The following is a 19,742-nucleotide window of genomic DNA, read 5'->3' as shown; positions in this document are numbered from 1 at the left end:
GTCTCAGGTCACAGATGTCAGCACAAAGTATCCAAGGTATTGTATGCCAATGGTAGCATCAACAGAACAAAGCACACAGTGTCATGAAGACATAAATTATGAGTTTGTGTAGCAAGACCCAGGCCTCTTCCAGGGTCTTAGATAGTAACTGAGAACCTCAAATATGGTAGTGATGTGATAGTGTGGGGTGGATCTAGTTACAACTAGTTTCTATTGTGACACAGATGACTCTTTTTGTGTCATGGTCAGCTTATAATGAATGACTAGACCTAAGCATGAGAATAACCAAATACTACATTGCTTCCCTAGCTGCTGAGCTTTTAAAAGCCCTGGGGTGACAGCAAGCTTTTGTGGGCATTCTGGATTATTCCTTCTGTACTTTAACTCTCTGAGTCAACTGCACTTTCAGTAAGTTAGTTCAATTCCATAAATTGGAAATCTGTCACCTGGAAAATACAATCTCAATACGTTCCCAGATTGGCCATGGAAAAGGGTAGCTTGAACTGTCCCACCTAGGTTCTGGGCTTCCACAGGCCTGCTCTCCAACAGAAACATGTGTTCACAGCTGTAGGCTGCATTCACTATGGATGCTCTTGAAGTTCCTGCCTAAACTGCTTAGATTAAAATAATTTTCATGCTAACAATCAAAACAATCATTATGCCAATCTGCCCAACAGGAAGCTAATTTCTATTCTGTATTTTGTCAGATGTGCAGAATACATATGGTCATCATTGATAATATGTGAAAGATCTGCTCTAATATGGACACTAAGTGGTGCTGGAGGATGATCCTGACCCACAATGAGCAGTGGGAACACCAGAGCCCTGTAGGGATGGCTGGCAAGCTAACACATTGAGCATGCACAGCTCAGTAAATTTCCTGTGAATACACATCTCCTGAGATCTCTCTATTTGATTGGAGGTGATCCTGTCCACCTAATACAGTACATGATGTGGAAGGACAAAAGCACCTGCAGGAGCTGTGGTGATGACTCACAGGATAGAGCATCTGCTGCTCTCTCAGAAGAACCACATGGACCCTAACAATTGGGTAAAGCATGTCAGTGATTACTTCATAAAGTGTGTCCGAGAAACAGCCACATTATCCACACAAAAGACACTGTCACACTGGGTACCCCTCGGTGACTTTGAATTCACTTATTATCCCAGGATCCATGGAACATGCAGAGATCCATCTCCACCTGTCAGTTCTAAGTCCACAGGAGGGGACAGAACCCTTGAATAAGAATGATGGTCTTAAGAGTCAAGAGATAGAATTCAATTGTTATTCATAAGGAATTCATTTTTACAACAAAACAGGATTAAAACGAATAAATTAAAATATTAAAAATTTTTGAAAAGATAAAAACAGTAACAAGAACATATAAATATGAAACAACAAAAAGAAAATTTCAATTAAAATCATAACAAAAATATTTCTAAACAGCACATTCTTAACGAACATTTAGAAGCACAGATGTATTCCTGTTTCTCCTCTTGCACACATAATGAAAGGAGGGCCCCCAAGTTGTCTCTCAAGTGCTGTTTTCTGAGAAGAAAGTAAGACCTCAATCAGTCAGGCTGGCTTAGTGTTATATAAATTTAGGGTCTCTAAGCAATGACAAATTAACTCTGAGGAAGAATACTCATCCAAAAATTTTGTTGCCATTCAGGATGTTTGTCATCAGGGACTCCTGAGAAAGCAACTTATTCTTCAGGAAGCTCTCTTACTGGTGTGTGTACAATTCCAGCTCTCTTGCACTTTCTGAGACCTGGGAGAGGAAGGCAGTTTTTCAGACACTGATATGGTGGTGAAATGCAAGGCAGCTGTCAGAAGGCTGCCTTCTACCACCTCAGTTCTATTGGACAGTCGACATGGACCTTTTAACTGATATCATTGTTGCTAACTCTTTGGGAAGGGCAAAATCTCCAGAGAGCCTCAAAGTAATGTGGGCTGCCAATCTGGGACCCAGACTTATACCAGTGCAAACCAAGAACAGGGCAATGGGAAGAGACCTCATTGGGTTGCCGGAAGAAAGGAGATGTCCATATGTCACCAAGGTTAAAGCCAATGACAAGTACTAATTTGACATTTGCGCTTTGTTCTTATCCCGCAAAAGTGCTTCCTACACAAGAAGTCACATGACCACAGAGTGTTATTTGTTAAAGAACCAAGAACTTGTTCAAAACTCTACATAGCATCCAATCTATCACATGGATATGCAATAATGAGGTATGTTATTAATCTGTCACCATTTCTATACTGCAGCTTCAAAAAGAGCAGACAAATATATTTGCAAAATAATTCAGTTTCTGAAAAGTGGTTGGCTTCCCAGAATACTTGTGCATAGGCAGAGCAATGAACAATTCCATTACATGAGGTGGTTGGCTGGTTGTGAGTGTAAATTAGAAAGGTGGTAGGAGAGAGCAAAGATGTATCAAATTGGCAAACATTATCAGATATTTTTAAGCTAACACAGCTGCTCATCCCTGCCAGATGACGCTGGGTCTGGACGTTGCTGGTCTTTATCTTTCTTGTTGAAGTCAACCAAATATTTCTGGTTCAGTGCACAATCAAGATGCACCTCCTTGCTCTCGTGCTTCAGTGGGACCAATTTCTTCCTACATGTGTTCTCCATCAGGAGCTGGCTGAGCAGGTTTCTGGAAATACAGTCTGCATAGTAAGATCATGCTGCCCCTTTCTCCCATTCCCACTCCCGAGTGCCACTAACTCCACCAGGACCCAGATACCCATGAAGACTTAATAGAATTCATTTCGATACATATAAGGCTGCTGCACAAACCACAAAGAGTAAATTCCGGGAAGAATAAATTGTATGTTTTGCCTGAGCACACATTAGTGTCCGCATCTCTCAAAAAGAACATGGATATACAACTATGCATGAAAGCCCAATGCAGGGGGGCAACATCAATTAGTAGTGGGCCAACACCCTCAAAGGAGGTCAGTAGAACCAAGAGAAGGTCATGCTAACCATGTGGTCCACACACTGAGTTTTGTAAAACCTGGTATGACACCATAGGTCCAGGTCAGCCTAATAACCTGCTGACTTCAATCAGTGCTGTTCTATCTAGAGCCTTCTGAAGATGCCTAGACAATCCTGGGATGAGTAACAGTCTTTTATGGAACTGAAAACTGAGTCCTAATGACCCTGGCACACTGATGTGCAAACAGCACAAGAGATAGAACCAGAGCTGAAGACTGTCCAATCCAGAACAAAGAAGTCATAAATGGCCATTCCACAGGTGACAGCCTTTCTGACCAGGACTTGCCTAGAGAAGGTCATCTCCATCTTCAGCTCATGGTTGTTCTCATGGATCTCAGTGTTCTCCATCTCTAAGTTGTGCAGAATTGACATGACCGCCTCCTCCATTCTCTCCAGGTCTTCATAATATGGATTTGGCCTGAAGTGTGGCCTGGCCCCAAATGATAGAATCCAATGAACATCGGCATTTAGGAATATATGAACTCAGGGTGGGTCCTGTACTACACCAGCCCTGGAAGGACACCTTCTGAATTGTACATATTGGGATCTTCTTCAGCTTCAGAAACTTGTTTTTGTTTGTCCAGGACACCAGAATCTCAGCATCCAGATGGAGGGCTCCCTGGCTCCCTTTGTTCAATCAAGAGGAAATCTGAAGTCAAGCCAGTTAAGCTATCAAGAGCCTAGGCCACACCTCTCCATGCTCCCCCACCCAACACAGCCAGAAACCGGTGATTTCTTTTCTCCTGTTTTGATAACAGACCTTATATCAACACAAAATTAAAATCTGCACAAGGAATTCAAATAAACAGACAATCGTGGTCACATAGGCAAAGAACTCTGCTGTTGACAGTGGGGCTCCCAGAACAAAGCATTCACATGACCATGAAAGTGTTACAGGTAAATACTCAGGCCAAGACATAGACCCCTAGATTCCAAGTGTGGAGGGAAATATAAACATATAAAAGTTGTCCATATGCATTTGGATGTATGCACATACAGACTCACAGACTGAGAAATACCCACAAAAAAGAGAAATGTAAAAACAGACTCAGAGAAAGAGAAAGAGAAATATGGAAACAGAGGGTACTGTGAAAACCAGGAGAAATGCATCCACCATTGCTGTCTCAGAGGGCAAGACACACAGAAAATAACAAACAGGCCTGAACCTTAGACCTTCTAGACAAGCATTGAGATGAACAGTTTGGGACCAGGCCCCTCAGGCTGCTGCCTGGATCTTCCAGCACTCAGTCCCCTGCCTAGCAAGTACAGAGACTCACCATAAACTCACTGCAATTACAATCTTGCAAAGCCACCATCCGTCAAGGGCTTTGCAAACGCACACTAGACACTCACTTTCCCTGACTTTATCCCCGAATTCTTCATTCAGACCACAAGTTCTGCTTTTCAATAAATGGAAGCAGATGAGTCCATTTTCCATCTCGCTCCTCAGGAAGGGTCAGATTCTGAATCTCCTCTATATGGGAGGTGAGGTTTAGCACAGGGTGGTTAGGGAGGCCCAGCTTTCTAGAACCAAAACCTTAATAGGATAAGATGAAGGTGACCTTGCAGTCCCAGGAATGAAACAAGAGCATTTGGAGCGATTCATACCTGTTCTTCATGGATCTCTCTGTCAGAAACCTCAGGCGATCTCTCAGGTCATTTCTCTCCTTGGTAATGAGCTGCAGCTCTTTAATCAGCCTCTCTTTTTCCTTCTTGGCCTGATTCTCGCTTGGGGCAGTTTCAGGGGAAGATGTTTCTCTCCCAGCATCTGTAGGTAGAAGAACACAAGTGAACCTGCATGGGGAGAATGCATAGAGTGTACATAGACCACAGTGAGGCCTAAACAGGAGAACAAGCCTGGAACCCAGTGTCATTGCTAGGCGATTGGTCTATCCTTAAGAGGCATCCTCAGTGGATCTCAGTTCTCCCACTACTCTATAGAGACCAAGAGATGTAAGCAGCCAGGTGTTCCCTATTCCGGACATCAGGTGCTTACATGGAACACGGAGATGGCTTCTCCAGGATTATCATCAGCTGAACAGGGTACAGCTTGGTTTCAGGACCCTAACCCCTGTGGCTTCAGAACTCAGATGATAAATTCACCATCCACAAGACTTGAGTGATTGGAGACACTCAGATGTCCTACCCTGATACTCTAGGCCAACAACTTTGGATTTAAAACACATTTCCAGGAAGGACATGTTCAACAGACTTATCAATTCCCTTATATGAAATAACAAATGCCCCAGAAGTTCCAATAGGTTACAGGCTGAATCTTGGTCCACATGTTCCAAACAGTTTTGGTATTTTAGAAAAATGTGTGTAACACACAACCTCTAATATATAAAGCTAACGATGACCCTGCCAGTTAGAAGAAATCAGAGGAGGTCTAAGAACATAAGGTTATTGCCTGGAGCACAATTCTCTCCCTGTTCTTACTGTCAGGTGTCCACTGTATTTAAAGAAGCAATGAGAGTGAAATACATTGCTGCCCTGTCTAAACTCAGAAAAGGTGGACCCTCCATGACTCCTGATCATGTTATTATATCAATGTAACCTAACAAATTCACTGTAAAAGTAAAGGCCAGAAATTCACAGGATAATAGCATTGGCCTTACCATATACTCCCTGTGGGGTTGGGGAAACTAAAGTTCTGAAATCCTGACTTTCAGGAATTGTGATATTCATGAAAATTCAATTCCTTTTCAGATGCTCCAGTTGTTGTGGCCCATTGCTAGAAAGGTCAGCTTAAGCCTGCAGCCCCCCTGACAGGGAGCTCAAAATATACTGCCCAGAACTTACTAAACATTCCCCAGAAGTGCTGTCTCTGTTCATCATTACTTTGAGACGAAAGGCCAGATTCCTTCACTCTAGTCTGTCCACAATCGACGTTCCCCCTCCAAAAACGCTTGCGAAGACGGGAAAACATGTCTTAGCTTGTAACTGCCAGACTCAGACTGAGAGAAACTAGGGCACTGGTTGTCACTACAACAGTGGTGACATCACAGAGGATGCCAGAACTCTCTAGGAGACAATAGAATGTCCAAGAAGGGATAGCAGATGTCATGGGGAGCAGACTTTGCCTTCCTGCTAATAATCTCCCTGTACTGAGCATAAGCAGAGGTGCCCTTTCCAGGAGCCTTTCCTGGGGCAGAGTCACTGAGCATCTCCTGCTTCCAAAGCCAAATTTTCTTCAAGGTTTGATTATAAAAAAACCTTAGTAATTCCTATGCATCTAAATGAATGTTTCCTTCGATATCTTGCCCCAAAATGTCTCATCCTAACTCAAATTATCCTCATTCAACAATGTTAGCCATTAAAACTTCCTGAGATTTCATACCAGCTTGAATATGCAGTCAAAAGTTCTCCTGTCTCATTATGTACAGGTGCTTTAAATCACATCAAGAAATAGTCTGCATGGTAGTTTACAACATGGGTGTGTGTTAGGGGAACACTCATGAAGTCATGTGCTTAGCAATGGACAATTGCCAGAATATTCCTTAGGAGAAAGAGTTGAAGTCTTTATGGTGCTAGGAAAAGTGTGGAGACCAGTTGGCAGAGGAAAGTGCCATATTGGAGCCACCAGTGAATGGAACCTCATGCTGGTGGTGGGGTTCTCCTCTGTGCACCAATGTCGCCAAAGGAGCACTGCTCACAGGCCTGAGTAAGATATACCATGAGCTTCTATCAGAAAAATAAAATAGTAAAGAGATATAGGGGGTGCACAGAAAGGTCTAAAATGAGGCTATAAACATCATTAAGTGGATAGAGCAAGGTCCCAGCACCTGTACACTGGGAAATGGCCACCACACCAAACACAAAAGCATCTATCATAGTGAAAAATGAATACTTTATAGAATGCACACACTAACATTGATTGATCACATCCATAGTTCAAATTTTGGGGGCAAAGTCATGGCCCTAACTATCTTTCTCTCAACTTATATAGCAAAAAATAAGAAAGACAGAGAAAAGGAAAAGTCAAAACAAAATCCAAAGCTTCTCATATGAGGACTGCAGGAAGTGTTATCTGGTGGTCAGTTCTGATTAGACATTTTAGATAGAACAGTGCACAGTGACCCTTGATGTGATGGGCCCTATATAAAGCTTTTTGCAATATTGGAATTTTAACAAACCTCATCCAGAACGTACAGAAGAGGTAAGGATGTGATCACCATGTCCTTGCTCTCTATCAGGTTATTTTTCTGTGTCCTTGATTGTCAGGCATAGAACAGCAACAATCTGAAATAGCTGGTAGACATGGGAAAACGTGGCTAAAACTATAGTTGTGGTTACACACCTCAACTGTCAAAGGCTAATGCTGTCCTCACAGTCCTTGGAAGCCACTCTTGTAAGCCTATCTATTGGAAAGTGGAAGGAGGTTTATCTGAGCTCAAAGTGAACCTGGCCAGCCAGGGAGAGGGCAACATGGGATACTTGTGACCCTGTCTTAAACCAGCGCAGAAACCCACACTTCATTCAAAGCATCATCCACCAATTCTCGATTATCTACCATTCTCTCCCTACCAGTCGTTCAGTTTGGAATGGTAGAAAAAAATGGAACTGATCTTTCTATTGTAAGGACCTTGATCTCTCTTTCCTTAGGTCCACATTAAGAGTATATATAACTGGATATCACCATCTGAACATCTTAGTATTATCTACTCTGTATATGTAGCATAATACTGTGCCTATGACAATCTCAAGCTTCCTTGAGCATTGTTGCCCCAGCAAGAAGTATGAAGTACTGAGGCCAGTCCCCAGGGATCCTTTCAAGGGTTTAAAAGAAAGCCATCAGAGATACTCCACTTTTTGTCCTTAGATTAAATCAAGCTGACACAATTTGAACCCGGTGGGCTATTTAACCATGCATCTTTCTTCCAACCCCCGCCCCCATTCTGAGTTCAGTCCATGGCAGAATTCATTCCCCAGCATCGTAGATATTTCTTTGTATATTTCCACAAGAGCCAGGTTTCTTTCTCTTTTCTTAAATAGAATTAGTTGTAGTCAATCAACTGTTGCCCTATGTAAGAAATGATTAGTATATATTGTAACTTACCACACTGTATTGGTGTATACAAGTACATTATTGGAAATCCAGCATTACTGAGGAATTTGAAACCAGTGCTGTGGCCTTGCCTTTCTGTGCCTAGTCCTGGCTCACAGGCAGCAGGGGGCTGACCTTGAGTTCCTCTTCAGGGACAGAGTGATGGTGAATGGGCACTGAGCAGGCAGAGAAACACAGCTGAGGCAGCTCCTTTCAGGTATCAAACACATCATCTCCTTCCCATCTTAAGGGCTACTGCTGAGGTCTTGCTCCCATACCTACCTTAATAGCAGCAAATTTGTTACACAGCAGCCAGCTCTTTCCTATTGTTCTGTAATACGCCTCCACATCATGGATGCCAACAAACTAACAAAAAACAAAAAAACCTGACATTGAACTGTGTGGTGCTGGTCACATACCCTGTTATGTTCTGTATGTTACGAGGTTTGTTAATCTTAACAAGTTCCCCAACTATGAGCTTCACATAGGACCCATTAGATTCAAGGAAAATAGGAACAATTATGTGTAAAATGACCCGAGTCAGGGCCCATAGACAGCAGCATTTCCAGCACTTGTGCTTTAGCCCATGTGGATTTTGCAATGAGCTGGGCCTAGCAATGTCCAGTACACAGTTGTGAGCTGTTGCTCTGGTTGAACTGTATTGGTGTGCATTCAATAAACTACACCTATTTAAATGAATTCAGTGTTCCTGTGGTCTGAGTCCAGACATCTTGACACCAAATCTTCCCTTCAGCAGCACTTAGGAAAAGAAGCTAAGGTTAGGAAAGGTGACATCTTGTCATAAATTATGTGACAAGAAGGATGGAGAAATGATCCCTTGTGTTAAAAATCAAGGTGTCCTCTGTAATATTCAGGTCAATACTGGCCCTGTGCATCAGCTTCAAGGACCCATTTCTGATTTTCTTTGGGGTTCCCATGATGATGCACTCAGACATGATTGGAAACAACCAAAACGGTGGTCAGACTTGATTTATAAAATGAAGGCAACATTGCACACTTATGTTGCAGGATATTTGATTCATATTATCAGCCCCAAGATAGAGTTATTTACTTTAAAAAAAATTACCTCCGGCAGTTCAGTTCAGCACTAGCACCGATATTTTACCCTAGAGCTTTTTTTGGTTGTTTGTTTGTTTTTTGTTTTTGTTTTTGGATGAACAAGTACTTTCTTATTTTGTGGCCCAGCCCTAGCTCTTACTTCTTTGCACAGTCACAGAGAGACCTCAAACATATACTCAGCCAAAGGCAGGGGAATGTAGAAAAGAACCTAAGGCAATACCACATAATGACATTGAAAGTGGGTGGCCAAAAGGTGTTATAAAATTCACCTCACTTCAGTGAGTGATGACATACCAACCTGGTGGCCTACGATTCTGGAATATTAATCAGAATCCTTTAGTCATATTAGATCTTAATAGAAACAAGGAAGCAGTCCTTTCCTGAAGTATATATTCATCATACGTAAAGAAGATATTAAATCCATATACAACTCAGAATAGAATTATCCCCCAAGACCGGAAAGATCTGGCAACATTAATATTAGAAGCTTCTCCTGTGTTACAGTGGTAAGCACAGAAGAAAGAGGAAGATAGGGCTGAAAACAAAAGCATCAGGCCAGAGCACTGTTTCTCAGGATGAGTTGCCAGGTGAAGGTAAATAAACCTTACTAAGTTTAATACAGTATTACATACCCTGTTGTAAGTAACTGGAGCCGAGGCTATCCCCAAAGGTTTGCCTGTCTGTGAAATCTGATACCCTAACTCAGGTGTCTTCCCTGGCCTCAGTGGGAGAAGGTCCACCAGCCCTACAAAAACTTGATGTGTCTTGGTGGAGGCACACTCTGAGGGATATTCCTCTACTCTCTCAGAGGAGATGGTGTGAGGACATTGGGGAGGAACTGTGGGAGAGAAGTAACAAGAGAAAGGACAGCAATTGGGATGCAAAGTGAATTTAAGCCTGTCAGTCACTGCTCTATTGCTGTGAAGAGACACCTTAACTAAGGTAACTAATAAAAGAATCAGGGTGTGCCCATGTCTCCAGGTAGATATGTAGCAGAGGACTAGCTTATCTGGGATCACTGGGACGGGAGAACCTTGTTTCTGAGGAAGCTTCATGAACCATGATATTGGAACTTAGGCCTCTGAGGCGGGAGTGAATTGGCGGGTGGAGGAGCAATCTCATAGGGAGAGGGTGTGGGGGACAGAAGAGAGACTCATGTAGAGGAACATGGAGTGGGAGATAAATTGGAAATGTAGATAAAATAATGAAAGAAAACTAAAAAACATCAGACTATGAGTATCATTCTAATTCAAGCCTCAAATAATAAAAGCATAAATGCGAGAGTCGCCTGGTCCTGTTCATGTCATCCTGAATCTTAAAATCTTTTTTCCTCCAAATTCCGTGCCATATGAGGTGCACTGACCTGTCAGCTGCCTGCTTGGATGACAACTGCAGCAGCTTCCCTATGCACTTGCTTTGTAGGAGCACGAAATCTATTGAGCTCCCTTTTCCAAGTTGGAACTTTAATTGGTAAGAGTCTTGCCTTGAGGACACCTTCCACATCTCTACAGTACAGAGGCAGGAGGCTTATCGTCAATAACATTCATCTCCTTAACTATGTCACCCTCCTCTTCAGCACATGACTTTGCTGTGACACTAAACTTCTTAGTGATCTTTTCCACTCTAAGCTGCACATGGTTTTCATGTGTTTGCCCTGTGTGTTGTTCCTTCTCCTGCAGTCTTGAGGAACAGTGACCAAAAGTAACCAAACCACAGGCTCAAAGCCATGTTACTACTGTATTGTGTACTATTTTCACAGAGTTGCCTGAGGTGTAAATGGGACATGGAGAATTCGAACATAGTTTGAATCTTAGGCCTTTCACTGGGCAGTCCCTCATCTTCTCTAAAAATTAAGCCCATTCTTCTACCATTGAGACCCACCTGCTGCTTAGCTCTTTACCCCTCTGCCGTGGTCTGTTCCATATCTCTTCCTGCCCATGTCTATTTTGAATCTCCTGCTTTAGCTTGCCTCTGCCTATGTCCCTCTCTATGCCCGGAAGTTCTGCCCACATACTTCCTAAAGCAGCTCTTGGCCATCAGATCTTTATTACATCCAATCGGCAGTGAGACAACACCTGATACATCTCTTAGCTTGTGTTGAGCTGGTGAGAAGGACAAACATCCACAAAATAGCAAAGCTGATGATGGGACATAGAAATGACAAGAGAAATCCTGCCAGCACTTAGCTCACTGCCAGTACAGAACTAACAATTGAAAGTTGACACACCTTAGTACAAAGGGAGGTCACCTCAGCATTTCCGCTTTTACTCCAAGAAATACCTTTAATTTAACATTAATAAGCTAGATAAAATAAGAAAACTTATGAGATGCATCAGGTAAGAATTACTGTCACAATATTCTGTCCATTCGTATTTTGCAAAATTGGAGAAGGTACTTTGTTATCTAAATTATATTCGTCTAAAATTTTGTACCTAAATCATTTTCTATCACTTTTTAAGCTTTGTATCCCTTATCTATCATAACTTGCATTTATTAACCATAATAAGTCTTCTGAGACCAAATGTACTTTCATTAATTCCAAACAATTTAAGCGTTTATGTCTTTCATCCTTAAAATTTGACACATTTTTTGCGTACAAATTTTCTTTTTCTTTTTCTTTATTCAGCTTCCACACGAAGATTATTTTTGCTCTGATTTAGAGCAGGATGCAAGGGTGGAGTGCAGACCTGAGGGGAGGGCAGATGAATGGAGTTGAGCTGCAGGATGTGAGGTTCACAGAGAATAAATAAGAAGTTAAAAAAAAAAAAGAAATGAGCACAGTGGGGATGAAGCTGTGAATGCTTGGCATGGGGAGGTTTGGCAGTGGACTGGGCATTTTAGGGGTGGGGTGGGATTGGTGTGGGTTCTGGAGTAGTAAGGATGGTGTCTGTTCTTGTCTTTTGGGGAAACTCCTCGGTCTTCTCCCATCCCTCCTCCACCTCTACCCCCACTTCCAACCGCCATAACTGCCTCCTACCACAGCAGCGGCTTCTGGGCATCGGCCTCTTTCTGCTCAAGCTCTTCTATGTGCTCGGGGGTGGTACAAGCTTTTAAAAGTCCCAGGCAGTGGGCAGACCACGCATACTCTCCTGGCATCCCCATCCTCTCTCAGGACTTATGGTGCCAGAGCGGTTATCGCAGGAGTTTTGATACTGCTGTGGACTGTCCATAGAGCCCTGCTTTCTGAGCCTCCCATGTCCACCCTGTTCCTGTCCAGGTTCCTGGCTGTCACATTTCTGCACGATGGTGAACAAGTTTGTTTTTCTGATTCTCATAACAAGAAAAGGTTAAGACTAAACTATCTAATATTCAACCCCATCCAAGATCTGAGGAGGAGAAATGTTGCCTGAATAAAAGGAAATTCAGAGCAAACAGCTTCCAAATCTAAAGAAATGACAGAAATTGTTGGCTACCCTGGGAGTCAGTCAGCAAATATTCCTGTGTCACTGTGGCATCCACCTTCAACTCACTGGGCCAGGAGCTCTGACAACAATCCTTTGAAGCAGGTCACTTGAAGGACTATCCTATTTTTTTTTCCAAAAACTGGGACACAGACTTCCCCATGAGCAACTTCTGCACAGTCTGGACAGCTTTCTGGCAGCAGTAGAGGTAAGTAGGTAGTATTTCACCCAATGGTTCTTTAGAGCCCATCATCTTTTTCAGAATAGATTGGGGACACTACCAGGAGTTGAGGTCTCTCCCACTGTGAAAAGCCTTTAACTATTAGGACATCTGAAATGGCAGATTTTTCAGATCTCTAAAGGATTTGAGAACCACCTTTGTATGTAATGTCTATCTCAGTGGACAAATGTGGCTTTTTTTCCCAAGGGATTTACTTCCTACTTAACTTTAAAAACATACACAGGAAGTTAAATAAAGCTTATTTCTGTACCTAACTTAAGCAGTACCTAACATGACTGGAAGACTGATTATTTATAGTTGGAAAGTACTAGCTTGAATTCCTTAATTATCCACGGCAGTGTGCAGTAGTAATTTTATAAAATTAGAATTTTACACCACATTGTGAATAAGTTGCATATACTTATATCTTAAAAATGAATTGAATCATTTATGCAAGTACAATTTTAAATTCTATCATCATTCAAAAATCCATGCCATCCTAAAATATTTGAGACTTGGTATTGTTTTCTAGTATAAATAGAGATACAGTGATCTATGATTTTGTCATTTTAGTCCCTTCTCCTGATTTCCCACAACATTAGACAGAGAATTGAGGAGACAAAGAGAAAGGAAGAAAGACATTCCTGATTCTAATCTGTTTATTTACTGTTTCCTCCCTGACCATGGCCAGTAAGAACTTGCAACCAACCCCCTAACTGACAATAATCATCTACAGCCCACGGCAGACAAATAACCACCCACCCACCCTTCCTCTTGAGAATGAGGGGGTCATGTTCCTTTAAGTTGCTTCCCAATGTGTGTGGGGTGACAACATGTTTTGGGGACCTTACAACAATTGGGACATTTTCCAAATCCTGGGAGATCTTGCAGTTTCCTATGTGTCCAGACCCTGAATGTGGCAGGATTAACTGAAGTCCTGGCTACATTAACAATGAAAAATACAAACACACATTCCTACCATATGAGGAAGGTCACCGGATATCTACCCCTTGAAGTTTGCTCAAAACAATTAGTCAATTAGCTTTTTATTTATCTTCAGGTCACTTCTTAGTAAACAGGCAGAAAAGAGACAGATTGTTTGCCAAAATTATATCAATTGCTTCTAAGCCAGTCACCAATAGAGTTCCTGCCATCCTTTGAAGTTTCATCAGAGAGGCTCTATTTTGCACAGACTCACAATACTTATGTCTCCCATGTGGAAAACTAAAAGAACTGTTAAGATCTCCTTAAATAATTCAACAGTTTTCCCAATCCAAAGTCTCCCACCCTCCTCCAAAAAATCAAGAGATTCCTCACAAACATCTCCACTCACTTCGGTACCAGTTTATATATCAGTCACATTTCTGTTACTGCAGAAAAATACTATGACCAAGAACAACTCAAGGAATACAGTTCTTCACATTGTGGTAACCAGCCCCAACTACCAAATTATTTCATTGCTAAGTCATAAATGTAAGGTGGCTACTGTTTTGAATTGTAATGTAAATAGCATGTATAAAGTATGTCTCATATGTGGTTGTTCCCTGAAGGGCTTGCAACCCACAGGTTGAAAACTGCACTTGTGTGTGGTGGTGGGAGGGGGGGTTGTGAGTTTTTTGTTTTGTTTGTTTGTTTTCCTTTTTCTCAAAACCCAAATGCTGATAAGAACATAGGCCAATATCAGGCTCTTCAATTTTATTCCATTAGGCACTGTGTCTGCTCTCATGATATTAACATGCTGGTTTTTCTTTTTTACTATTCCCCAAAATGAAGGTGAAATCATTAAAGGTGATGCCTCCCGCAGTGCTTTACTGCCTTATTAGTTAGCAGTGTCTGACTGCCCTGCTCAGTTGTGCTTTCATGTGAGTTCTGAGATTTTTTTTTTCATTCCCATGAAGATCTGTATTGGGATTATAATGGGATGGATTTAAACCTGTAGATGACTCTGGTAGGATTCGATATAATAATATAAATCATACTGATACATGAAAATGAGAGGCCTCTTCATTTTCTGGTTTCTTCAGTTTTTTTTTTTTATTTTTCCTAATGATTTCATTTTAACAAGTCTTTACTTCCTTAGATATTACAAGATTTTTATTCTGAATGGGTTTGTTTTCTTGGCTTCTTTCGTCATATTTATTGTTGGTATACAGGAGTTCTATTGATTTTACTGTGATTTTAGTGAATGTGTCCATGAGCCATAGGAGTTTGCTAGTGGTTTCGTAGTGTTCTTTATATATGGATCATATCGCCTGCAAATGAGAATACTCTGACTGCTTTCTTTCATATTAACATGCCTTTCCATCTCTCTATTGTCATATTGTTTGGATAAGACTTCACATACTAGTTGAATTAGATGAAAAGAATGAACATCTGTGACTTATTCCTGATTTTAGTGGAAATCCATTATGATTTCCTCCAGTTAGGATGCTGTTGGCCTTGCATATCGCCTTTATAATGTTAAGGTATGTCTTCTCCATATCCCAGATTCTCCAGGACTTTTGCATTAATCACTGTGGGATTTTGCCAAAGAGATTGTCTGCCTCTACTGCAGTGATCGTGTGTTTCCTGTTCTTGGTTTTCTGTGGTGAATTATTTATTCATTTGTATTTGTTGAAACATTCTTGCACCTCTGCAGTCAAGCCAGCTTGATCACGGTACCTGACACTTTTGGTAAATGTCTGAATTTTATTTTCCAGAATATTATTGAGAAATTTTTCACTTAACTGTTCCTTCCGATCTTAGTTTCTTTTCTATGCTGTGAAGAGACACCATGAGCAAGGGAACTTATAGAAGAAAGAGTTTATTTCACCTTACAGTTTCAAGGATCATGAGTCTATGAATATTATGCTGGGGTACACGGCAGCAGGTAGGACACCATGTTTCTAGAGAACTGGCTGAGAGCTTATATCTTATGTGCAAGTCGGAGACAGAGAAAGTGTTAACTATAGATGGTGTTGAATTTGGAAACCTCAAAGCCCAATCCCATACACTCCTCCAACAAATCCGTATCTTATAATTCTTCCCGAATATTTCCACTAACCAGCAACAAACATTCATATATGTGAGTTTATGGGGGCCATTATCATTCAAATCACCATATTCCACTCCCAATTCCCCATAGGTTCTTAAACATATCATCATAAAAATACGTTAGCTCAGCTTCCAAAACCCCTGTAGTCTTTCAGTCTCTACACAGTTTATCCACAGTGCTTTTCGTCCCTCCAGGAAGTCCCTTAATTATTCCCCTATGAAATCAAAAGGCAAATTGCATACATCCAATGTGTAATGCCAAAAATATGTTATCATTGCAAAGGGAAATTGGGAATGTGGTGATCCAGTTCAAGGCATTAACCCAACAGGGCACACTCCACATTCTCTACTTCTGATGCATGACAAAGGGATTAGATGGGTCCACTGCTCTGGCTTTGCTGACTGCAACATAATTCCTAAAACTATGTTGTATCGCATAGATCTGTGGTGGTTGTGTTTTCATTGTCACTCATTTCTAGGAATTTTAATTTACTTATGTGTTTCTCCCTTGGCCCTTTCAGTAGTGTGTTGTTTGTGTTGCTGACCTTCCACGAGAGTGTGTACTGACTGCACTTTCTATTGTGTGATACCAGTTTGATTCCTTTGTGCTCAGATAGAATGCATGACACTACTTCAGCTTTCTTATCTTTCCTGAGGGCTGTTCTGTGTCCTAATCCGTGGTCAATTTTGGAGACAGATCCACAGGCTGATAGAAAATATATGTATAGTTCAGTGTAGTTTGTTAGGTCCATTTGACTGATGATGTCACTGAATTCTGCTCCTCCTCTTTTGTTTATTTGCATGTGATCTGCCAAGTGGTCAGAATAGACTATTAAAAACAATCACAACCACTATTATAGCTAATGGGTAATTTCAGATCTATCTGATAATTATATATTTAAATTTGTGACTGCTGTGTTTAATATGTATATATTTAGATTGTAGTATCTTTTGGTAATTGCAAAGTATGAAATGAATTTCCTTACATCTTCTGGACAGGATTGGTTTGAAATCTATTCTGTCAGCTGGATAGAGAAACTGCATAGAATTGCTATAGGGACCTGTGTCTTAGGTCTGTTTCCCTAGTATATCCTCTACATCTCTCATGATGGTGATCCTGTTTCTGGCTAAATAATGTCTGTTCACTGGGGAATTGAGTTTAGTGACATGCAAATATTATTTAAACCTATGTATTTAATTTTGTTAATTTTTGTGGGTTTTATTGGCTTCTTTTGATTGACTGTTCTAGTTTTGTTACGTTATTTCCTGTTTCCTCTGGTATTTTATCCTTCTCTTCAAACTAAAGTATTCCTTTTAGGATCCTCTACAGAGCTCCTTACTGGTTATACATATTTTGTAAATTTATTCATCATATGCCTTAATCAGCACAGTAGCTGGGCAGCTGCCTGCCCTCCATGGTATCAGATCTACTTTCCAAACAATAACGCTCAACTCTTACTGACTGTGTAGCATCTTGGCTGCTCTTTGTTGCACTTGGACAGCCCTCAGGACCAGGCTCTCCTCTCCCTTAACCATGGCTGCTGTCCTCTTCCTCTCTCCTCTCCATCACACATGTTCTTCCTTTATTCTCTGGCAGCTTCTTCCTCCTTCTTCCCTCCTCATGATCCTCTCTAGCAAAGCCCTCAAAGCTGACCTCCCCCATCTCTCTGCTGTGCAGCTGTTGGCTGTTGGCTTCTTTATAATCACAGTTAACTGGGAGCAGGGTCAGTTTTTGGAGGTTAACCAGTCTTGAGTTCTACATATTAGCATTAAAATACAAGCAGAATTAGGCCAATCCACTACAAGGATTTCTTTTGTTTTGTTTTGCTGTAAGTTTTCTTTTACCTTTTCACTTTTTATTTTATTTTTGGCTATTTTTTTATTAATTGGTTATTTTATTTATTTACATTTCAACTGTTGTCCTGCTTTCCACACTCCCCTCATCATATCTTGCATCCCATTTCTGCTCAGCTTTGCCTATATGACAGTGTTCCCCCACCTACACATATCCATTCCCACCTCACAACTCCAGCATCTACTTTTGGTGGGCAACAGGCCTCAGCGTAGTCAATGGCCTCCCGCCACATGGGTGCCACTTAAATCAGTCCTCTTCTACACAGTTACCTAGAACCATAGACCCTGTATATACTTTGGCTGGCAGTTTATTCCCTAGGAGCTGGGGGATTGGTGACAGAGGGTCTGGTTAGATATTAAAGACCAATAGTTGCTGCTTTCTCTTCTTTTTCTGGTTATGGGTGAAATGGTGATTGTGTGCTTCATTTTTTGAAATTATTGAGAGATGATTTATTTCTTGGTTTTTCTTGGGTATAGTTTAGCTCATTGTCTTGGAGTTTCCCTACTACAATCCTCTGTTGTGCTTTCTTAGAGAAAAATATTGTTTAAATTTGGTTTTGTCATGAAATATTTTGGTTTCTCCATTTATGGTGATTGAGAATTATGCTGGGTATAGGATCCTTGGTCCGCATTACATCTGCCCAAGATTTTCTGGCATTTGGAGTCTCTGTTGAGAAGTCTGGTGTAATTCAGATAGGTCTGAACTTATTTGTTACTGGTTATTTATACCTTACCCCTTCTAATGATCTTTCTTTGATCTGTGCATTCAGTGTTTTAATTATTATGTTAATGGAGGAATTGTTTCTGGTATGATTAAATTGGCATTCTGTAGGCTTGTTGTACCTTCATGGCCTTTTCTTCCTTTACCTTATGGATGTTTTCTGCTATGATTTACTGAATATGCTTACTGGACCTGTGAACTGGAAATCTAAATTCTCTTCTATTCTATTATCCTTAGGTTTGGACTTTTAAATCTGTCCTGAAATTCATGGATGTTTTGTATTCAATAAACCATACATGGTTATTTGAGATGGGTATTTTGTGATTTGTGGGGTGATCTCCTTGACCCCAACTCTTACATTTAGTACCACGTTTTATAATGAAACAAGGTCAAGAATGGTGACCTCTTGCCATAAACTATATGAAAAAGGCAGGTGAATTAATGTGTGTCAAGTATCAGTAGATTCCTGGGTGGTTTTTGCTCCGGGTTGGCCATATGCAACAGTTTCAAAAGCCCAAGTTTGATGTTCCTTGGGATTCCCAAGATGATGCACTCAGACCTGACAGACAACACCCAGAATCCTCGTCAAAGAAATTGATTTATAAAATCGAGGGAACGTTACTAAGTCATGTTACAAAATATTTGATCACACTGTGATCTCCAAGAATGTATTATTTACTGAAAAACTAGTGTGTGGTATAGCAGGGCCATGGCACAGACATTTAAAGCAAGAGTTGTTTATTCATGTAAACATGGACTTAATTACTGTATGGCTCACCTACCACACACATTTATGACAAAGGTAAAAAGTGCACTTAGGTCCAGCAGATCAAGACACAACGTGAAAGGAAATCTAGATAACTAAACCAATGGAAAGTTTTTGAGTTAAAGGATTTTTAAGAACGTGTTCAGAGGGAACAGGACTGCTCTTCTTCTGGGAGGTCAGTGAATCAGGAAAGACAGTTGGGAGCTTTACTTGACTTCAGCATCTGACTCCTGAAACTTCATTGGTAAAATTAATGTCTGGAATTTTGGATTGTAAAACAACAGGTTGGCCCTGGAACTTTGGGCAAGGCCCATGGACAAAGAGATCGCACCTGATGGGAACAATCTTAAAAGCCATCTGATTCTGGTAAGTCACCTGAGAAGTCCTCAAGGAGAGAGGAGTGAATGGGTAGCACCATAAGAGAAGGCTTTAGGATCTCGGATAGTGCTACTCTAGATGCCTTGGAAATAGAAGCAGAAAATGTAAAGCTAAATGACTTCACAGGAATTAGCTCATTTCTGATTATGATTTTTTCATATTGGTATTTTATATTTATTCTTTTTTTAAAATTTAAATCAAGAGCCTTAGGTTGTAAGGTGAGGCGGTCTTAGAATC

The 19,742-nt window shown here is 41.0% G+C and overlaps 2 protein-coding genes across 6 annotated transcripts in view; one reads left to right on the top strand and one right to left on the bottom strand.

The window, feature by feature from the left end:
- LOC147999182 (disks large homolog 5-like) overlaps positions 1-5,982 on the bottom strand; it is a 72,458-nt gene extending 66,476 nt beyond the window's left edge. Inside the window, exons 1-3 of one of the 5 annotated variants that reach the window (XM_087596334.1) lie at positions 5,808-5,982; positions 4,614-4,773; positions 1,271-1,772 (exon numbers count right to left, since the gene is read on the bottom strand). In XM_087596334.1, coding sequence (XP_087452460.1) covers positions 1,715-1,772; positions 4,614-4,773; positions 5,808-5,934 — 345 coding nt within the window. In that variant the 5' untranslated portion in view covers positions 5,935-5,982 and the 3' untranslated portion in view covers positions 1,271-1,714. Of the gene's footprint in view, positions 1-1,270; positions 1,773-3,291; positions 3,657-4,613; positions 4,774-5,807 lie in introns of those variants that run through there. The other 4 variants (XM_087596332.1, XM_087596336.1, XM_087596333.1 and 1 more) reach the window with 4 other exon arrangements.
- Positions 5,983-12,349: 6,367 nt separating this feature from the next.
- LOC147999180 (disks large homolog 5-like) overlaps positions 12,350-19,742 on the top strand; it is a 40,783-nt gene continuing 33,390 nt past the window's right edge. The window contains exons 1-2 of the mRNA XM_087596385.1: positions 12,350-12,741; positions 19,412-19,493. The gene's annotated coding sequence lies outside the window, so the exon portion shown is untranslated. The remainder of the gene's footprint in view (positions 12,742-19,411; positions 19,494-19,742) is intronic.

The sequence above is a fragment of the Rattus norvegicus genome, chromosome 19, assembly GCF_021556685.1.
Source record: "Rattus norvegicus strain SHRSP/BbbUtx chromosome 19, alternate assembly SHRSP_T2T, whole genome shotgun sequence".
Lineage (NCBI taxonomy): Eukaryota > Metazoa > Chordata > Mammalia > Rodentia > Muridae > Rattus > Rattus norvegicus.
This window is presented reverse-complemented; position numbering and strand designations above follow the sequence as displayed.